Source organism: Pteropus medius, unplaced genomic scaffold (genome assembly GCF_902729225.1).
Source record: "Pteropus medius unplaced genomic scaffold, Ma_sr-lr_union100, whole genome shotgun sequence".
Classification (NCBI taxonomy): Eukaryota; Metazoa; Chordata; class Mammalia; order Chiroptera; family Pteropodidae; genus Pteropus; species Pteropus medius.
The window spans coordinates 34152905-34174180 of record NW_024354500.1 but is presented as its reverse complement, the minus strand read 5'-3'; the positions used below and the strand labels follow the sequence as shown (position 1 = coordinate 34174180).

Genomic DNA, 21276 nt, shown 5'->3' with positions numbered 1-21276 from the left:
AAAATAAATACCCGCAATTATTTTTTTAATCTCCCCGGGAATATTTTTTCAGTTAATTTAGAAGGTGCCATAATTCTGTCATTATCCTCCAGGCAGACACCGCCAGAAACATAGCTTTAGTTAAACAAATTGAGTTTAATGCTCATTACAAAGAGGGAGACCAGACGTCATGAGGGAACCCTAGGCAGCTCAGTAAAAGGGTCAAAAGCAATAGCCTCTTAGGAAATAATGGTCAAGAAGGACATTAATGGATTTTAGAGAGAAAGTCTTCAAGAAAGAAAACTTGTGAGGTAGCATGTAAAGAAAACATTTTTATATATTTTGGACTGCCTGCTACACACCAGACAAAGCAACTAAAAGTAAAAAGATTTTACAAAATGTCTTAAAACTTAAAAACTCTTCACTTGGAAACTCAAAGCTTCATGTTTTTAGAGTTGACTAATAGAACCCTAACTCACTGATTTTGGTCATCAATCATGGCATTTATAGTAGCTTTCGATGGGGAGAAAGGAGAGACATTAAAAATCTGTTTTCCCTCAGAATATCTGTTTTAACATTATTGAACATGAACTGAAATTTTCACTTACCTTTGTTAGTGAGTGATAGTTCATCATGCATGAACTGGTCATACTACCCATTTGTAGAAATGAAAAGTATGTGATCTAATTTTGAGAGAGCAACAGTATCTTCTGGCATGTTGCCGGCAATTCAAAACATACACAATATTTTTTTTAAAGGCTAAATTTTGGTATACTCTTCATGAATAACAGGTAATTACAGACCCAAATAAAATTAAAATTCAACTGCACATGGTCCTAGTAATTCAAATGGCCATCTTCTCTTGTAGTATCCACACCCATCTAAGTCCTCATTTGCATAGGCCATTGCTAACTATGATACAACTCCTCTCCAGTAAGGAGAAGATAAATGCCAATGCCAGAAAATAAATTCTGAAAGTACACATTTTGGAATAGAGGATATATAGTGTAAAAATGTAGACCGTGAAAAAATAGCATCTCAGAAAAAATGCAGAAAAATATTCAATAAATGGTCTTGAGAAAACTAACCACACCAGAGATGGTGGCAGAGAGGCAGCAGTTAATATTCCTACTTTATACCAAAACATTCCAAATAAAGTTAAATATAAAATAGAAACTTAAAATATCAGTAACAAATACCAAGAGGAAAGTGGTCAATTCTCATACATAAATGGTCAAAAAAGTATTGGAAGATGATCAATCTTATAATAATCACTTAAATGCAAATCAAAATGTTTTCACCTATCAGACTGAAAAAAAGATTGGAAAAGGCTAAAGGGGGAAGTTGTTTAATACAGGAAAATGGGTCCCCAATAATCCTGCCAAAGGAAGGAAGGTAATTGATATAACTTGTATGTGTGGTGGAGTTTGAGGAGAGGCAGCCTGTACAGATACGTTGCAGAACCTTAATATACAGTCGGTCATTTATAATTCGTACTTTATAAGTCCCTCCATTTTCCCCAACTCTCAGGGATATGTTTAACAAACAGGTTTTATTTAAATATGACACACCTGCACTGGAACCTAAAATTAAGGGATTTACTTTTATTTGGTTGGATAGAATTTCCAGGTATTGTCTGTTTATCAAAAATAAATGCAGGTGCACCTTCAAAATTAGCATTTGAATCATTCAGGTTGGCTTAGTTTCCAAACACAAGTCTAAATCCTCTCATGTTTCATTCATTATTAAGAAATATTCAGCTTTGAGGAAAAGAGAGAGGAAAGAAAGCAAACTCAGAGAGAAATTTGAATTTCCTTCTTGGACTTTATCACGTCTAAAGTGACTGAGCCCTTTTTATGTTATAACCAGCTTTTCTTGTTTAAAGTTGCTGCTGTTGAATGTAGTTCTTCACTACTAAATCACTATGGAACCACTTTCTCTTGGCTTAGATATTCTCACTCCTCATTAAAGTAACCTCTGCTGTTAATCAAGACTGAAATTGCTGTAGCAGTCATTTCTAAAGATTGGTTATAGTTGTTAAAATTGGGCAAAGAGGAAAAGGAAGAAGAGATGTTTTTCAGAGTCAGTGAAACTAGATTACTTTTTAAAATTGAAATTGTTAATTTTTTTAACTAATAGAAACAAATGTGTGTTTGCCAATTTCGCCCTCTTTTATACCTCCAAGGAGGTCCTTAAAATTAAAGTTGGTTTTCAAGTGGGACAACAGGGCTATATAACAATAACAATGATAAAAATGGCTGACATTTAATGATGTGTGCTATCTACCAGGCACTATTCTAAGCCCGTTATGTGTATGCATATATTTATGCCAGTGTTTAATTCCAATAACAGTATGGGCCTTAAACCCCATAACAGTCACTATTATCCCCATCCTGCCGGTGAAGAACCTGAGGCATAGAGTCTAAATAACTGTCTTGAGATCACTCAAATAGTAAGTGATAGAACTTGGAAGCAAAAACAATTGTAATTTTGACCTCTTAGCTGATGAGCTACAAACAGAAGAGGCTACTGAAGCTGATGAGAAATTCTATAACAACAATGTACAAATCGATCTATTTTTCTAGGTAGAATGGTATTATGAATTCATTCACTTGGGTTTATAGAATAAAATCTCTAAATTTATATTAGTAACCTCTTTTTCTCCTTTTTCTTTTTCGTTTTAATTTTAGAGTTAGAAGTTCAGTTTAGCTTGATGGACATATTTCAAATTTAATTATCTTCAACAATACGGTTTCCCTGGAAAAATAATATGCTTTGCTTTATTGGTTACTAGGCAAAAAACAACTATTTTAATTAGTCCTGATGTTTTAGAGAGCAAAAAACTTTGAAAAAAGAATAGAAGTTTCTGTTTTGGATGTCCTTGGGAACAAGATGTAGTCTAAATCTGGAAAGACATTTATATGTCTCTCAGGTCCATAAATAACTTGACCCTGACTTTTGAAGTTTTTTCTGATATTGTCTAAAATAGATTTTGTTCTACAAATAATAGCTTATGTTCACTTTTTTAATTGATTTTCCTCAGTACTTAGAAAAGACTAGATTTACATAAGATCCTTAAGGACATACATAGGTATATGATGCCTTCAGTAACATCTTTAAAAAAAAAAATTATGAATGTACCAGGGTCAAGAACACTCTTATTTTGACATCCAGTAATTGTCATCTAATACAATTTCTCCAGTAACTTTCTACTATCAATTATCTTGCATTACTTAAACGAGCATCTTCAAGACTGCCCTAACCTACTCCTTTTGCTCTTGACTTTGTGAGAGGTACAGTGGTAAACAGTATCCTCCCATGTGACTGCATTCAAAATGAAGCACTTGCCATTGCCTTCTGAGACATTACAGTTTATTATCTGAAAGTTCATTGCATTGTGTGCTGAGATGCCCATATAAATATTTGTTTGGTGCTTAAATTGCAGCCATTTGAGAGAGGAGTAAACTGAATGATTTTTCACTTAAAAGAATGGGGTAAAAGAATTAAAATTTTCAAAAATACTCTCAATTTCACAAGCATCCTCTTTAGAGATGACTCTGAGCCTTGGAAGTTTAGGGCAGCAAAACCATTTTCTTCAGAATAAATAAAAATATAAAAGTGGTCAGTATCTGTATTATTTTATAGTACCCTGTTTGCCTGGGTCTCATTCCTTTTAATCTTTTTCCATGAGATCCTGACAGATAGGTTTGTGTCTAGAAAATGTCCATCTCTAAATCAAGATCAATATTTACTGGGTTTATACCACAAGACTAAATGTAATAGAAAAAAACAGATGGAGTGAAAATACTTTCACTGTATGTGTAATAAATTTAACCTGACATCATAAACTCCTCCCTTTCTACAGGTGCAGACACTTTTTTTTTTCATCCCTCCTCTTTCCACTAAGGATTAATTAGGGAAGTAGGCTTGAAGAATAAACTCACCATTTATAGAGAAAGCTGCTGCACTAACACAGAGTGAAAGACCTCAGTTTCAGGCAAAGTCAACACCAGGTAAGCATTTATTCATTAAAATAATAAATTTCAAATCATTGATTATAATGACAAGAAGAAATAGAAAAAATAGACGGATAAAATTCAACGTTATATAGTAAGAATAAATTTAAATAGAGGAAAAGATATTTCTTTTTTTTGGTGTTTTTGTTTGTTTAACTTAAATAATGATATAGGGAAAATAAGTATTATGAAATATATTTTTGTATTATAATATGGGTACAACTAGGGAAACAAATAAGAGAAATCTTTCTAAGCAAAAAATCCATCATCTGAAAAATATTTACTGGCATCAGATCGCAATGCTTTAAAAAAAACAAAAAATTTCTTTCCTCATTAACAAACGTCCACAATTATATTGCAAATAATGTATTACACTATAAAAACAGAGATATTTATTTATAAGAATTAAAAGTCTACCAAGAGGTTATCATGCTTTCATTGTCTAGTTAATTTTAAAATATTTTAGGTGCTTACTGTGTGCTGATGGACACTTGCTCCAAAGAAATTTCAGTTTCTAAAAGTTATATGAGCATGATAATTTTTTTCTACAAAGACTTCAGTTAGTGAGTCTGTTGTTAATAACAATTTGGCTAGAGGATCAACAAAACTTTATCGTCCAATTCTAGAACACATTAATTGTGGGGAATTTATAATTGAGTGGTAAAGATATGGTAATCTAATCTTGTAGCCTTCAGAGTTAATAGTAGTCATTATGACTTTCTAATATAATTCAAAAATATGTGAAAAATATTTTCTGCATCCAAGAATTCCTGCATCCTGTTTGTGGCCTTTAAAGATGATCTTTGTATTTAATAAAAAAGAAATATCCTTATAAAATTCATTACTGTTTACTGAAAGGATATTTTCCAATGTTCATTAATTATAGTATCCACTCTTTATGAATCCCTGGGAGAAATGTCTCTGAATTTAATGTCACAGAAATTTTCACCCTGAGTAATTTGTGAGTTGCAAGAGCTGCTTAATCTAGAAAGATATATTGAAGCCAGTTCCAGTAGGATTTTGAACATTTAGAAGTTAGAAAACTGGCCTTTATTTAGAGATGGTATAAGTGAAGAGTCAAGCAAATACTATGGTAAAGAGTGTAAGGGTAATTCTGTGGGCACACTGAATCGTGTAACTATGTTTGTTTCTCTTTGTATTAACTGCTAGAAAGCTTAAAGTAAAAAAAAAGCTCTCACTTCCTTTAACTATGGTCGATTCTCATTGTTCATAGACCTTATATTCAATAACTTCTCAGAGAACACTGCCTTAGCAAATTCTGAACCATTGCTCCTATGGAAAATATACAGTTAGATTCCTACAAGCCTCTGGTCACATTTTTATTAGCAGATCAACACACAACCTTGTTCTATGTGTATGTATTTCTATTTAAAGAAACATTATTTAATATATATCATTGATTTATTATCACTGAACTCACAGTCAAGAACATTATAACTCATGCCTGAAGGAAGCTTATCTAATGTATACATTTTCTCTGTAAGGCATATTACAGCCGTTTTGCACTGAGGAACACTAATCAGCACTTAGGCACTATGCTTGGGGGCCATTTTTAACAGTGAAATTATCAACAAAAATCAAAAACCGCAAAAAAAGTGGCACTAATAGACTGCATAAAGAACTTGTTTATAGTACTTGAGTTGAAACAAGAAGTCGGCTTTTTCAACTTAAGCTGAAACGTTGGTGTTGGGAGACTCAAATTTTTCACTGCTCTATGTGTGTCCACAAATGACTGCGAAAGCACTGCTAGTATTAATTTTAGGGGCTACAAATATAATTTAGCAAATAGGTGAATTTATAAATGTGGAATCCATGAATAAAGAGGATCAACTCTACATGTAGGACTGTACTCCATACGCTTTGCCTGTGGAGCTCACTCTTGACTCCATATTACTTTTGTACCTTTATTTTTACCCATGCTTGAATTTTAATTTAAACTTAATTTATCTTGATATATTTTTGTCTGTGTTTAGAAGTGATTTTCAATCCTTTGGGGAACAAACTGGCAATAAATAAGTAAATCATCAAGTACTTAGAATTCCTACTCTGCACTATCCACTTTGCTATGATTAGAACATAAAAGGATCTCTAGACATCAAATCTAATAAGAGACACATGATCAGCTTCCCTTTGAAATAATTTAATTTCATTTTCTCGCAAAAGACTGAATTCGAATAAATGAATGTGTTTAACATGAGAATCTCCTAAGAAGTTAAAATTTTATTTAGAGATAACATGAGTGAGTGAAAAGTCAAGCAGATTCAAGGGTGAAGAGTCGATGGCTACACTTCTTTCTTTGTTCAACTTGAACTCTGGAAACTTGATCTTTTCAAAGTTTCTAACGTGACCCAGACTGAGTTCGAGGGTCCAGAAGCCTGATTTTCTGATGTTGCCGTGGCCCTTAGTTCTCTTCTGACTCCTGTCGAGAATACAACACCTTAGGTGTGCCACTCAGTGAACTGGAACCCACACCGCCTGATCATAAGAAACATGCCTCTTAGAAGTTCAAACTCATGTAAACTTTATGATAGGGTTTAAAGTGGATTTTAAGTAATCACAATCGAACGCTCTGAGTATCTTATAGCTACAGGGATGCCACATAGGGAAATCAAGTAGCTTTCTCTATTTGGAAAATGTATTGTAAAGGAATAATCCACCACAGTCCCGGAAGCACTAGGATCTCGTGTCTAGCTGAGTTATCTTTGCCATCTAGTACCTCGCTTCAAAGAGTAGGTAGATGGGCTCTACTACATTGAATATGGGATAATATGTTTTTTTTCTTTAATTTAGTCAACACATGACTGGAATGTTGGAAAAAAAATTTTTTCTTGGGAACAGAAAGCAGGGGAGATAGAGCCCCCAAATTTAGAAAATATAATTGCGTCAGAATGCATGAAGTTGCATAAGTTATATTTAGGCCTTTTTTTTGTTCCTTAATTTTATTTGACTGAAACGAGCCTCGGCCTTTGCCCACATCTGAGTCTTCATCTTCGATCTAGGTGTTTCTCCCCAAGTTGTTCCTCATAACCACCCAACACCTGACCCACTCAAGTCTTTCTCTCATCGTTGTCCTAGATTGTGAAAAAGTTTCCCTCCTTAACCCTAAGACTCTTACTCTGAGTTTCATATCATCCATTCAACAACTACTTAGTATGCTCCTTCCTATGTGCCAGTCCCTGTGGTAGGTGCTGCGGATACAGTGGAGCATAAGGCAGACGTGGGCCCTTCCTTTATGCAGCTCACAGTCTAGTTGAGACAGACATAAATCAAAGAGAACACGAATAAATGCAAAATTACAACTGCTATCATGTCCTGAAGGAAGAGTTTAGAGTACAATGAATGTGTATAATAGCAAGACATAATCCAGTATAGACACTCACATCTTTCTAGGATTAGGTTTATATGTTCTTATTTACCCATCCCAGTGCCTCCCTGTCTTCCTTCTTCCCTCTTCAGAGGGAGCAATGGCATTCAGAATTGTACCCAGTGAAAACAAGACTTCAGTGATGTTACTAGAATGATTCAGATATTAACAGGCAAAGGTAAATGTATAACTTCAAGTTTTTAATTAGGTGTAGAATTACAGAGAAGATGTTGGTGCTAAACTGTTTTTCCAAATTACTGACACTGGAAAAACTGTTGAAGAGTCACTTTCCTGAATCACTCAAGGTAAAGAGTTTTATTTCTTTATTTTATTTCTTTATTTTATTGATTTGTGAAATAATGTGGTTGTTGCCCAAATTTTTCTGATGATAAGGCTCTCTTGGAATACTTGCTAAACACACAGCTTCCCAGTCCCCACCTGCTGCAGACTGATTCAACGGGCTGTGGCTATGGCCCACATAGGTATATTTTTGACAATCACTCTACATGGCTCCTAGGAAAATTTGGGTAATGCTGGTCTAGATTATTTCTAGGGTAAATTCAGAATTGTACCCAGTGAAAACAAGACTTCAGTGATGTGCCTAGACAGATTCAGATATTGACAGGCAAAGGTAGATGTATAACTTCAAGTTTTTAATTAGGTATAGAATTACGGAGAAGATGTTGGTGCTAAACTGTGTTTCCAAATTACTGACACTGGAAAAACTGCTGAAGAGTCACTTTCCTGAATCACTCAAGGTAAAGAGTTTTGTTTCTTTATTTTATTTATTTTATTGATTTGTGAAATAATGTGGCTGTTACCCACATTTTTCTGATGATAATTTTTCTGATGAGCAGGACCCAACAGTCCTGCTCTCAGTCGCCAACTGTACAAGACACTCAGCGCTGAAAGTCCTGGGGCTACGAACAAGGGATCCTTTGAAAGTACCCACCCTTTACTTATTAAACACACAGCTTCCCAGTCCCCACCTGCTGAAGACTGATTCAATGGATTGTGGATATGGCCCACATAGTTATATTTTTGACAATCGCTCTACATGACTCCTAGGAAAATTTGGGTAATGCTGGTCTAGATTATTTCTAGGGTAAATTTGAGTTCTAATTTTTTTTTAATGACAGAAGGGTGGCATTGCTGGTTAAAAACAAACAAACAAACAAAAAGCAAAAAGCAAAAAACATAACCTAGGTACACAATGAAAATGAAATTTAAAGGTTGTTATAAATTTTTTCTGTTTATTTCAAAATCTTTTTTTGAAATTTTTTCAACAGCTTTGTTGATTATCAAGCTTATATTGGTCGAAGTCTTCTAAAAGTCTAAGAGTGCTTGTGGATAACTCAGAGTTGCTGTGGAAGATGACATTAACTAAAGATTATAACTAAAAATAAGATCAGAAATATTTTAAGCACTTGGAGAAGAAAAAGTACAGAATGCAAGAAAATTACATTTGAGGTCTGAGTTTCTCGAGCAAAGAGATAACCCAACAGCAATGGTTTTCAAATGTGAGAAGCATGCTAATAACCTAGAAGATATATAATGAAATCATAGTTTCTGAAGATAGAGACCAGGGACCTGTATTTTTAACAAACATCTTGGATAATCCTTATTTACACTAAAATTGACCAAAATTGACCTAGAGAATGTCCTAGTGCACTGTACTGGGCTGATCAAATCTAGTCATCTTGCCTTACTGATTGTGCTTAAACTATATCTGGTGGGGAAAATTGGAGTAATAATTTGGGATTATACAACTAAAAAAGTACCAAATGGACAATCTGACCCAAATTTTCCCATTTTGAATGCTGACACTGAGGTAAATAAGTGGAATGAGTCGATATTGCAATAACTTTGTACAGTGACAGATGGTTACCAGACTTCTTGTGATCATTTTGTAAGATATATAAATGTTAAATCACTATTTTATACACCTGAAGCTAATGCAATTTTGTATGTCAACTATACTTTAATTAAAAAGTTTTATATACCAAAAATAAAAATAAATAGAATGAGATGATCAGCTACATTTTTTTTGACATGTTTGACTAACTCTTGTGCCAAAGAGAACAAAAAAGTTTTGGTGACCTTCTCAGGGTCATGAAAGATGTTATAATTATCAAGACAAATGATGGGATCTTAAGTTATTATATTTGCACTGTATTTAGCATACAAAGAATTTAAATATTTTGTATTTTCAACCACTTTGTAAGATGTTTATTAACTCATTTTATAAATGAATAAATTAATGTTCAAAGAAGGTAGTACAGCAAATAAAGACACAGAGTCAAATCTCAGTTCCTTTAATTTCATATTTGTTGCTTTTTTCACAGCAACTTAGCTACCAGATGGGTAGATATAAATGTTGAACTTTTTTTCTTTTTTTTACCCCTCCTACAGTGCTTGGCACCCGGCTTTGCCCATGATAATTCTCAATAAACTGTTATTGATTGGTCACCAGGAGCTTTATACAATAATTACTTATTTCTTAACTGTATAAATCTTATTTTTAAAAGCTTCTGAATTCAGATTAGTTGACTAGATCTGAACAGAATGTACAGATTTTTTTTAATTTTCGCACTATCTCATTTGGAGTCATCAAAACTAATATTAATATCTTCGTAACATCAATACCTTTGAATAGACAGATATTTATATTATAATTTTACAGATGATGTTACTGTCAATTCTCCATCTCTAAATGCTAGAGTTCAGATTTAAATCCAGATTATCAGATTCCAAACTGACTGTTCTTTTGAAATGTTTGCCTCTCATAGCACCATTTGAAGTAAGAACTTAAAAATGAGACATGTAGGCACAAATTGAGGTCTTCCTTATATAATTATCTCTTTAATAGCTGTTTAGCTTGGTACTCCCAATTTCTCATTTTCTATACATTGAGTCTCTTTATCCCTGGATCCATTTATTCTTCTTCAGTTATTGCATCATTATGTGATGCCTATCTTTAGTTCTTTGTTCATACTTTGAAAATACTCTTTTGGTTATACTATGTCCTTTAGAGTAAAAAAAGATAAAGAAAATATAGTTTTATTGTTCACCCATTCTTTGGAGTTATGGCTATGCATTTTATAATCTCACTTTAGGGTTAAAGTAATTAAATATCTCTCCAAATTTCCTTCACAAACTCTAACTGATCATTCCTCTAGCCTCTTTAATTTCCCCTAGCTACTTCCCATCTCCTCTCAACACTCACCCTTTGAATGGACAGCTATTGGAAGGGTTTGTTTATTTTCAGCCAATGCCAAATCTTTCAATTGGTTCCAAATCTTTGACAAACAAGTTATGTTTTTTTTTTCCTTTCGGAATCTGAATATTGAAAGAGTTTTTTCCTTCTAAACATACCAATCATATTTAAGCTCCATTATTTAATAAGGATGTGTGATTTCCTGGTGTAAAACCACTTATTTATTACTAATGCAATTTTGTATTTATTACTCCATCGTAAATGTAAGATAAGCAGCCTCAGAATTTAATGATTAACAGAACAAGTCAGTTAAACAACTACCAACAGAACAAGCCATGACTCTTACAGTTTACTTTAGTTCTTGAATTTTCACTAAGTGTAATCCATGTTACACATTGTTATCAGCCAGACTAAACTGGGAAATATACGTTCTATGAGAGGATTTGAGTGAGGTCCCAGATTGGGTATAATAGAAGAGAGCTGGGAAATGTTCTAGGCATTGAGGTGAGCTGATTTGCATTACGATAGTGATAAAGGAGGTAAAATATATGTTCCAATGTTCTCATAAAGTTTTTTCATTGAAGTTTAACACATACTAGAAAGTGCACATAACATACTTACACAGTTTAATGAATTTTCACAAAGTAAATATCTGTGTAATCTCCACTCCAATTAAGAAAGAACATTACTTCAGAGGCTACTCGTCCCTGCACCACCACCAATCAATAACTTCCCTGCTCCCCAAAAGTAACCACTATCCTGACTTCTAAAGCTAGCTATAATTTAGTTTTACATGTTCTTGAATATAATATTAACTAGATCACACAATATCTTTTTGTATGTAACTTCTTTTGCTCAACATTATGTTGCTGTTTTGTAATCCAGAATATGAATATGCTACAATTTGTTTATTTTTTCCACCTTGGATAGACATTTAGATTGTTTCCAGTTTTTATCTATTATGAAAATGCAGCTATGAATGTTGCCTGGAGCTCATTACCGCCACAACTTTCTCTTCTCTAGAAGCACATACATAACATATGAGAGTTGCTTTTTAGGACAGACATTTTTAATTCTTAGAAGAGAAAAAAATATGAAGGGCTACAGAACAGAATTCTAATATTACTTCAGTATTGTTTAGCCAAAAAGCATTTGATCAGCTTTGTCAGGCTCCATGGATACCATAGTGAATGAGACATAATTACAATCCTCAGGTAATATGTATAAAGCCTTGCTCCATCAAATTTGAAATACAGAAATTCAGGGAGGTGTTTTTGGCCTTTTGGGGGAGGCCTTTTTTGAGGGCCAAACATCAAGTGATGTTTAACTGTAATTCAGTATTAAAGGAGTAGTTGCATTTCACAGGTTATTTTCAGATAGCATAATAAACTTCAAAAGCAGCTGAGCATCAAAATTATATGTGGAATTTATAAAAAACGTGTGAGGTCTAAATCCATACAAGAGATTCTGATTGAGCGAGTATTTATTGCTGACCTATGTGCCAAGCACCTATCCAGTAAGCGTATTGATTTAGTACCTTCCACTGTTATACTATAAAAGAAACTAAGTTTGGGGAAAGTTTTCTTAGGCTTTCATAGACTTTTTACCAGTTTTCATGTGCACTAATAAGAGATAAGTTTGTATGTGTGTATGTTGTGTATATATTTATAACTTCCCCTCCTGTGGCCATAATTCTACATTAGAACAAGTGATAGGGTAATATAAAACTGAAACAGCTGGTGGTAATGAGGTTGGCTTGTCTCTCCGGGTTCTCTGATTCAGGTTTATGGAGCAGTAATGAACATAAATCGTGGGAATCCCTTTCAAAAAGAAGTGATATTGGATTCATGGCCAGACTTCAAAGCTGTTATCACTCGGCGGCAGAAAGAGGTACAGCTTTGAAAGGCAAGAAAATAAGAGCTGGCATCAAACTAAAAGAAAAGATTGGTAAAGGGGATATTATAACCATCATAGCCATATACTTCAGCTTGATGAGCTACATATTTTACCATTAGCTTCTAATTTGACTGGCTTTGGAATATTAGACATATGGAAACCTCTTCTATAAATGCATTCAATAAAGTGTTTCTTTAGTGTTCCATAGTCACTAGAAGCATAAAGCATATATACTTGAACATACTAGTTTTCCCACTAGGTTGACCATTTCTTATAATCGATGATTTTGGTCATGTGGGTAAATGTGTAAGAAGATGGAAAAAGACAACATCTGCCCCATTCTGCCTCTGAGACCAAAAGGAGGCTCAAGTGATCAAAAATGTGCTGCCCTGACCACATTAGGAAAGTTCTGAGAGTTCTATTTGATTCTTGTATGTGAGTCCATTGAGTTACACTTTTTCATTTTTTGTAAAGAATGTCTTACAAAAATGTGAAATAAATGTCTTCAAACCTGCCTAATACTAGAAGAAATAATCAAGCAAAAGCTCCAAATGTCTCTTCTTTCCTTCACGACAGTATATTGCCACATTCCCACTTAGCCATTGTTTATAGGTGGCTAATTTTGCTACCATTAGCCAATTATCTAGATGCACAGCTAATGGTATCTAATCTATCTCGGATTTGAATTATCTAGAAGATATATTTCTGGTTTTATGATTGTATCTTCTGTCCTAGGCTGAGACAGATAACCTGGACCATTATACTAATGCCTATGCTGTATTCTACAAGGATGTCAGGGCTTACCGAGGGCTGTTGGAAGAATGTGATGTTATCAACTGGAACCAAGTTTTTCAAATACAAGGTGAGGTCAAGTGCAAGATACAAGGCAATTGTTAAATCCTTTTTGTCATATATATCAGATAGATATGACGTATTTCGCATATGTGATGTGCATACACATAGATGCGCAAATATATATCAATACATTTTATATATTTACAATTTATACATTATGGTTTTGTAAGAACACTTATTTTTTTACTCATAATGAGGATTGGCCTTTGGGATAGGCAGAGGCTGTTTAAATGGGGCTGCTTTTAAGTGACTTTTTCCTACTGTTACTGTAATATGGCTATCAGTGAGTATCACAGAATATTTTTCCTTATTATTCTTAACACTTTGCTATTACAATCTTTTTAAATAACTCTAATTTAAGTCCAAGCCAATAGGTGAGCTTTTCTTCTTTCTGGAGCAAATAATTCTAGAAAGAGATAATGAACTGATCTGCGTAGGATATTCTGAAATGATTTTATAAGAAAAGAGCTCCTAGGAGATAATTGCATGGTCATCAATGCTAGTGGGAGAACTGTAGGCCAAGATAGAAGCCCATTAAGAGTTTCTGATAGTTTGGATGGACAGTTTCAGCTTCAGTGTATCATTACTCTTTCAGTCTTTCATAATGATTAGAGGTTAATACAGGTAATGAAATTATTGTTTATAACTGTTTTAGTGAAGTGAGCCCCTTGATCATTTGACAAGAAGGCAGGGATTCCCATGTTAGAAATATAAAATCTGGTCATTTTTTTCAGCCACAAATAGCTGAAGTCCCCTCACAAGGAAAAGTTTCTCTCCATCTTCAGACAATAACTAATGCATATTCATAATCTAAAGACTCAGGATGTTATATAAAATTCATTCATAAATGCTCAAAGAGACCTTCGAGAGGAAATTCTAAACTATCTCTCACCTTTACAAATTTACCCATTATGCTGGTTAGAAGTGAGATGTGGTTCTACCGCTTGCTTAGCCAATTTAGAAAAGTTTTCTCTACAGTATTACTTTAATGTGGAAATGGGTATACCTCTTCCTTGATATGAAAAATCACAGCAGTAGTTGGATGGATATTGGTGCTATAGGCCTAATATCTTCAAATCACCTGAATTGGAAATTATGGGGAAAGACTATCCCCATAATTGCCAGTATTTTTTTCAGAAGGCTGAGCTGGTAGCCATGAGTCAGTTATAGTCATTTAAATTGACTCAATCATCCTTCCTGAAGGCTTGGTGGTAACTGATGTGAATTAGTAGCACCTAATATAGCTAGAGTAGTAAAGGCCCCTCATTTAGCATGTAAGTCAGTGCAGACATTAATTACTTGTGGCTTCTGAAGTGGTCTGACTACAGGCTCCTGTGGCAATAACTGTAATCTCCTTGGAATATTGAATTGAATAGCTTCTAAGAAGTCACCAGTATCTTTATTATTTTTAATCAGAGAATCTAAAAGGGGGCTGTTTCCATAACATTCCCAAGTCATAAACAAATCCAAAAGCCTACCTACTGCCATATAAATGTTCAGTCTTTTATCTTTTGCCACAGCACAGGCTCTAGTCAGGGCTGCTAGTGGGGGTGTCTGGATAGGCCAAGCACAGGATGGTGGAGCTACTTCAGCACTGGGTGTTCAGAGCAACAACACAACCTGCACAGTGATGCCTTTGCCATTTTTAATCTAAGAGCCACCTGTAAAGAATATGGAATCAGGGTTAGCCCACTAACCTACTCAGAGGAGGCAATCCTTATGTCTGCCATGTGAGGGCAAGAAATGAAAAGGTATGCAGTTACCGAGACAAGTCAGGCTCTTTCGCTCACTATTGGTTACACGGATGAGAGGAGAGTTTATCTATGTGAATACTAACATAAATGTTTTAGTAGCCTGTCCATTGGTAACTGTGGTCCAATAAATGTCCTGAATCTGCTTTTCTCTTTGGCTAGTTCTCCCTTTCTAAGGAGGTAGGGTGGACAAAGGCAGAGCAATATGGGAAGTTTCCTTTCTTCTATGAGAAAGGAGAAAGTCATTTGTTACAAGTGGTAACCTATTCAATGGGTAGAAGAACATGGTCAAAAACACTGTGGAGAGATAATCAGCAAAATCCAGACTCTAGAAACTTTATTTAGCAAACAACTGGGTTATTTAACAAATAAATTTTAAAAATTTTTAAAAGGGGAGGTGAGGATTAAAAGAAAACCTGCAGATAAAAGGCTTACAAGACAAAAAATGGGTAAAATCAAACTATGTTGTTTAAGGATGCATACTTGGATAATAAAGCTGTAAAAAAAAAAAGGTAGTGATTATTATAAAAATGATGATAGTGTTTATTTTTAGAGGAGAGAGAGGGAATTGTGTTTGGGAGACTGGTAGATAGAAAGTGGCCAATAAATCTCTATTTTGTGTGGCTTTAGTGGTACATAATTAAAGCTACACATTTGATTATGCAGTTTTCTGTATCTGTTACATCTTATAATCTTAAAAATTTTTTAAAGAAATGTTCATCTGACTTTTAGAAAGAACTGGTTCAGTCTAATTTAGGAGAAAAAAATTCTATATTAATGATACGTAGCATAAAAATACTGTCACAGATTTCCTTTTTGTATATTCAAATGTAATATCCACATTTTTTCATTATGTCTTACTATATACAGGGCTGCAGAGTGAGTTATACACTGTGTCCAAAGCTGTTGCCGCCTCAAAGCAGTTGGATGTAAAGTTAAGCTCCTTCAAGGCCATTTGTTTATCTCCTCTTTCAACCCTGCCAGACACCAGTTCTGTGTATGCAAATTAAATTTCTGCATTTGGGTCAGGACTTACTGCTGTAGAAGTACAAAGAACAGTACCTGGAGAACTTAATATCATTAAGGAATATTTAGGTGCCTTGAATTTGGGCCATTGAGTCTAAATTTATGTCTATATGTATGTGTTTGTGTGTCTGTGTGTATGTTTACTCTTTTCCTTTCTGCCATGCTTGACTGCTCACAATTTTTTACAAAATCAAATCAGTGTCTTTGTCCATAGTAGTAAATGAACTCAGAAGTCCTGTTTTTTTCACAGTATACGCAGAAAAATCATTCCTTGGCATCATCCTTCCCTAAATAATTCTAAACACTCTCTCCTCTGTTGTTTGAGCCTAAGGTTGATTTTATTGGGTTTTTTTTTCTTGTTTATTTTTTCCTTGTTTTTTTTTTTGTTCATTGTTTCAGGGATGAGGGTATCCAACTGCCAGGCACTAAATGTTTTAAATACATTTCCTCTTGAATCTTTTCCACAACCCTGTAAAGTAGTATTATCATTCTCTTTTTGAATAGAGTTGGAGTAACACACAGAAGTAAATTATAGAGCCAGAAAATAAATCCCAAGAATCTGATTCCAGAATCCAGTCCTTCAAAACATTAGCTGGTTCACACCTACATTCTCCTTTTCTTACTTTGGAGCCTGTACTTTGTCATTTACTGGCTACCTTCCCTTCTGCCTAATCTTTCTGAGCCTCGATCAATTTATTCTTCTCTAAAATTCATCTATGTCTTTCTTACATATTTTTTGTAAGCAAATGGAACATGATAGCCTGAAAAGTACCCACTCCAGTGAATGTTAGTTTTCTTCACTTCTATGGAATACATCAAAGGAATTATTGAGCAAAACAAGACTAAACCTAAAGAAGAATGGACTCTTTAAGTTATATAAAGAAACTGAACTTTGTTTTTATTTCTTTTCAGTTATGAAAATTTTCAAACACACACAAAGATTGAGAGACTGGTATAATGAACCTCCCATCGATATATGGGTTATCTTGTTTCATCTATATCTCTATCTCTTTCCATCCCTTGGGTTATTCTGAATATACAAAACATTATTCCATTCTTAAACATTTTAATATATTTTTCTCCAAAAGATAAGAATTCTTTAAAAAAATATACTAACATTACATCTGTGACAGAGGTCCCTGAGACCACTCAGAGGCTCAGTGATTGGCTAGTCGGATACAGAGGCCTTAACATACAATCATGACTATGATTTATTACAATAAAAGGATACAAATCAAAACCAAAACCAGCGAAGAGAAACCTACATTCACAAAATCCAGAGGAAACCAGGCACAAGCTTCCCAGAGTCCCCTGCCAGTGAAGTCACACAAGACATACTTAATTTCCCTAGCAATGAGTTGTGACATGTGTTAGGATTTTTAATGGGGAGCACCCTCTGCATAGCACATACCAATGTCTGAGACTTCCAGAATGAAAGCAGATGTTTAGTATAAACTGCATTGGTTGTACAAACAGGAACAGTGAACTACTCATATCAGTTCTCAGAATGGCAGGAACCCTCCAGAAATTCAAATTGCCAGAAATTCAAATTGCCAGACACCAGCCAAGGGTCAACATGGCAAACAAACTTTTTGAAAGATAATGGCCTCAAGCCTGCTATGTAAACTCTTCTGCACCACCCTTTATACTTCATTTCCTTAAAGTACAGTAATCAGTTAGTAGTCACATTCCCCAAATTATCATAATATTTTTGGCAGTTTATTTGTTTTGAATAAGGACCTAATGAAGTTTACACATTGTAGTTGATTAATACCTCTTAAGGTTCCTTTGACATACAGGTTCCCTTTTCATCCTTTATATTTCTACATTACTTTTTGTTAAAACAAACAAACAAACAAAAACAGGCTACTTGTCCTTTAGAGTTTTAGAGTTTCCCACAGTCTGTTTACTGTCACATTCCTGAAATGTTATTTAAAATTTTCCTTTATCCCCAGCCAGGCCTTTTAATATCAGTTTTTGACTTAAATTGCTCCCTTTTTCATAGAAGTTAAACAATTTGTCTTTAACAAAGTCATTTTCCAGTTTTGCACACTATTTTGGATACCCAGCTCTTCAGATACAAGGTTATAGTCTCTAGGATAACTACTCCTGAAATGCTTGCCTTAGCAATGTTTTTATTTGGATACATTTGTGCCTGCTTCTTTGCCTTTGTATTGAAGTTCATTTTCAAGAATTAAAAATTCTATCAGCCAGTTATTGATTTTATTTGTTTATATTTTACCCCTGCTTAGTGGTTAGGTGATTGTCCCAGTGCCAGAGCCAACGATATGCCTGGAATGTGAGCTAGTCCTGCAGAACCACTAATGAAAACACAAACTTGGGTTTTGTAAAGAAGATCATAGCTAGAATGACATTAACGATCCCTGGGGATGGTCTTACCACATCGATAACTTCAAGAACAAAAGCAAATTTGAAGCACAACCAGCCCCATAGGCTTTCAACTAAGTAATCCATCTCAGTTCTTAGAAATTGCACCAGCCCCTATCTTTATCTTAATGCCATGGTCTTTTAGACCTTTTACCCAACCTTTTAGGGGAAGGTGTAGAAGAACTAGCATTTTTCGAACATCTACATATGCCTAGTATGTTACATAATTTGTATTTATGTTCTGGCCACGAATGCATAAAGATAGATGGTCTATTCTAAAACTGTTTTTTTGTTTGTTTGTTTGTTTGTTTTAACCAAGGAAAAAGGGACCCCAAAATCCCAAAATATGGACTTTTTCAAGGGCTCAGAGAGTGTCAACAGACTTAGGACTTAATATGAAGTCTAAGAATTGCTTTACTTGCCTTAATCTATACTGAGGACAATGACAAATGGTCTAAAACTAGAAGGAAAGACTTAAATTAGAAATAATGAGTATTTTTGTCCTATCAGAAATGAAACCCTGAAAGATGTTTGTAAGTGGGAAGAGATGCATTCTAATTTATTGCAAATGTCTTGGTATTTGTTAGGCACTATCTCTGAAATAGTTTTTCAGTTTGAATCAGTGTAAAAGAGTAGTTAGTAGGCACGTGATCCTGAGTTCATGTTTCTTCTCATATCTTTTTCTTCTAGAATGAGTTCTTCCCCACGACTAACCTACCTGAGTGTCACTGATGCTGACCTGCTCAACCGAACTTGGTCGCGGGGCGGCAATGAACAATGTCTCCGGTACATCACCAATCTCATCTCCTGCTTCCCCAGTATCTGTGTCCGCGATGACAAGGGAAACCCAGTCTCTTGGTCTATCACAGACCAGTTTGCCACCATGTGCCACAGCTACACCCTGCCAGAGCATCGCAGAAAAGGTTATAGCCGGCTGGTGCTCCTCACACTGGCCAGGAAGTTGCAAAGTCGGGGGTTCCCCAGACAGGGCAACGTCCTTGACGACAACGTGGCATCAGTAAACCTCTTGAAGAGTGTGCATGCCGAGTTCTTGCCTTGTCGTTTTCATAGGCTTATTCTCACCCCTGCAGCTTTCTCTAGAGAAGTTCCCCTCTAGCTCAGTGAAACTTCAGGAATTTTCTGTTTTTCCCTGAACATACACATACTTCTTAGCTGCCAGTGAGAAAAAAAATTCAAACAGATCAGGAGAATCTTGAGTTGTTGAAAAGTGCCTGGAAGAACACATGCAAGATCAGCCTGAGAAGCCTTAATTCTCCGTGTCTTAGGTTTCTGCAGTAAATAACTGTAAGAGTCAGGGATCGCTGCAGCTGAGAAAGAGGGTAAGTATCCTCTTTTGAGATCTACTGCAGGAAAAAGATTCTAAAACCTTAGTAGCAGAAATGACTCCGCGAGAACAAATGATTGAACACAGGAGCCTGTGGCTACTGCTTTATTATTGCTTCATGGGCTTCTGCTGTGTATTCTCACAACCACACCAGTTCCCCACTATCATAAATAACATTCCCCACTGTGCCCACACTGCCATGTCTCCCTGAACTCAATTTCTACCACCTCTGATCCAGTTCTCTGTAGACTATCCTGCCTTCCACCCTCTCCCGCCTTTAATTACTGGCTCTTCACTTCTGCCTATGACTTCAGCCTATGTTTTTCCCTGGGAATGTTCAAATGCAGTTGTTCTCACATTTTGGTGCACTTCGGAATCACCTGAAGGGCAGATTGCAACACCGATGGCTGAGCCTCTCCCCAACAGACCTCCTGTTCAGTGAGTTCTGAGGGAGGGCCTGAGAATTTGCATTTCTAACAAATTCCCACTACTCAGTTGCCTTGGATGGAGGGATGAAGATACTGCTGTTTTAAACACTAGCAACAGATGATGTCAGCTTAGAATCTTACCTATCACCTATTCCAGGCTCTTTGATTATAATTTGCTTTCTCATAAGAAACTAATATACATGTGATATGCAAATGCACATATACATATATATACACACATACATATACTTTCCTTTCATATAGTCTATATGTATGTAAACTCATAGAATTTTGATAAGATATTAAACTTTAATTCTCTTATTACATATGAAGAATTTGAGGACCAAAGAAAATAAATGACTTCAAGATTACACAGATAATCAGTGCTAGAGGCTAAGCCAGGATGTCATTTTGATTTCAATCTATTTTTTCACTAAATCATATATCCTTTTTGTTAATGAAATTAAAAATGTTTAAATAATTAAATCAATACATCCATTAGTCTTTTATTCTTGTCAGTACTTTTTTTTTGTTTAATTTGGCTTCCGAATGTTGTGTGTGTGCGTGTATCTTTCAAGGACAATAAAGGAAAAGATAAACATCTACAAGCTGTGTTCTTCCATTGGCAATTAAAGCAGGCATAAACACAATGGTTGGATTTGTCTAGTCTGGATAAAGTTGACTCGGACATATAGAAAATATTAATGTATTATACTATAGAGTTTCACAAAACCCCACCCACAAAGATAAAGGGAAATCCAAATTTTAGATGTTTATTCTGAGAAAAGTAAACTAATTAGCTGAAGGAGGGCATCATTTTCATAAAAAAAAACAAGACTCCTTGGGAGTGAATATACGCTTAGGTCATCCCGAGCCACAGGTTACCTGGAAACTTCTCTGTGGTGCGAGAGGGATGAGCACCAAGTACCCAGAGTCCACAAAGCCCTTTGGGAGAATATGGTCTAGTTTCTGCCCCAGGGATGCTCATTA

At 35.0% G+C, this 21276-nt stretch overlaps 1 protein-coding gene across 4 annotated transcripts; it reads left to right on the top strand.

Moving 5' to 3' along the window:
* The first annotated feature begins 104 nt into the window (after positions 1–104).
* On the top strand, positions 105–20787 carry GLYATL3 (glycine-N-acyltransferase like 3). 4 transcript variants are annotated; one of them, XM_039853248.1, is made up of 7 exons: positions 105–3992; positions 7589–7685; positions 8042–8138; positions 12380–12487; positions 13229–13355; positions 15970–16096; positions 19204–20787. In XM_039853248.1, exons 3-7 carry the CDS (start codon positions 8061–8063, stop codon positions 19628–19630), a joined length of 867 nt encoding a protein of 288 aa, XP_039709182.1. In that variant the 5' UTR covers positions 105–3992; positions 7589–7685; positions 8042–8060; the 3' UTR covers positions 19631–20787. The 4 variants fall into 4 exon arrangements, with proteins under 4 accessions (XP_039709182.1, XP_039709179.1, XP_039709183.1 ...); XM_039853245.1 differs by having other exon boundaries at positions 8031–8138; XM_039853249.1 differs by lacking the exon at positions 7589–7685.
* The last annotated feature ends 489 nt before the right edge of the window (positions 20788–21276 follow it).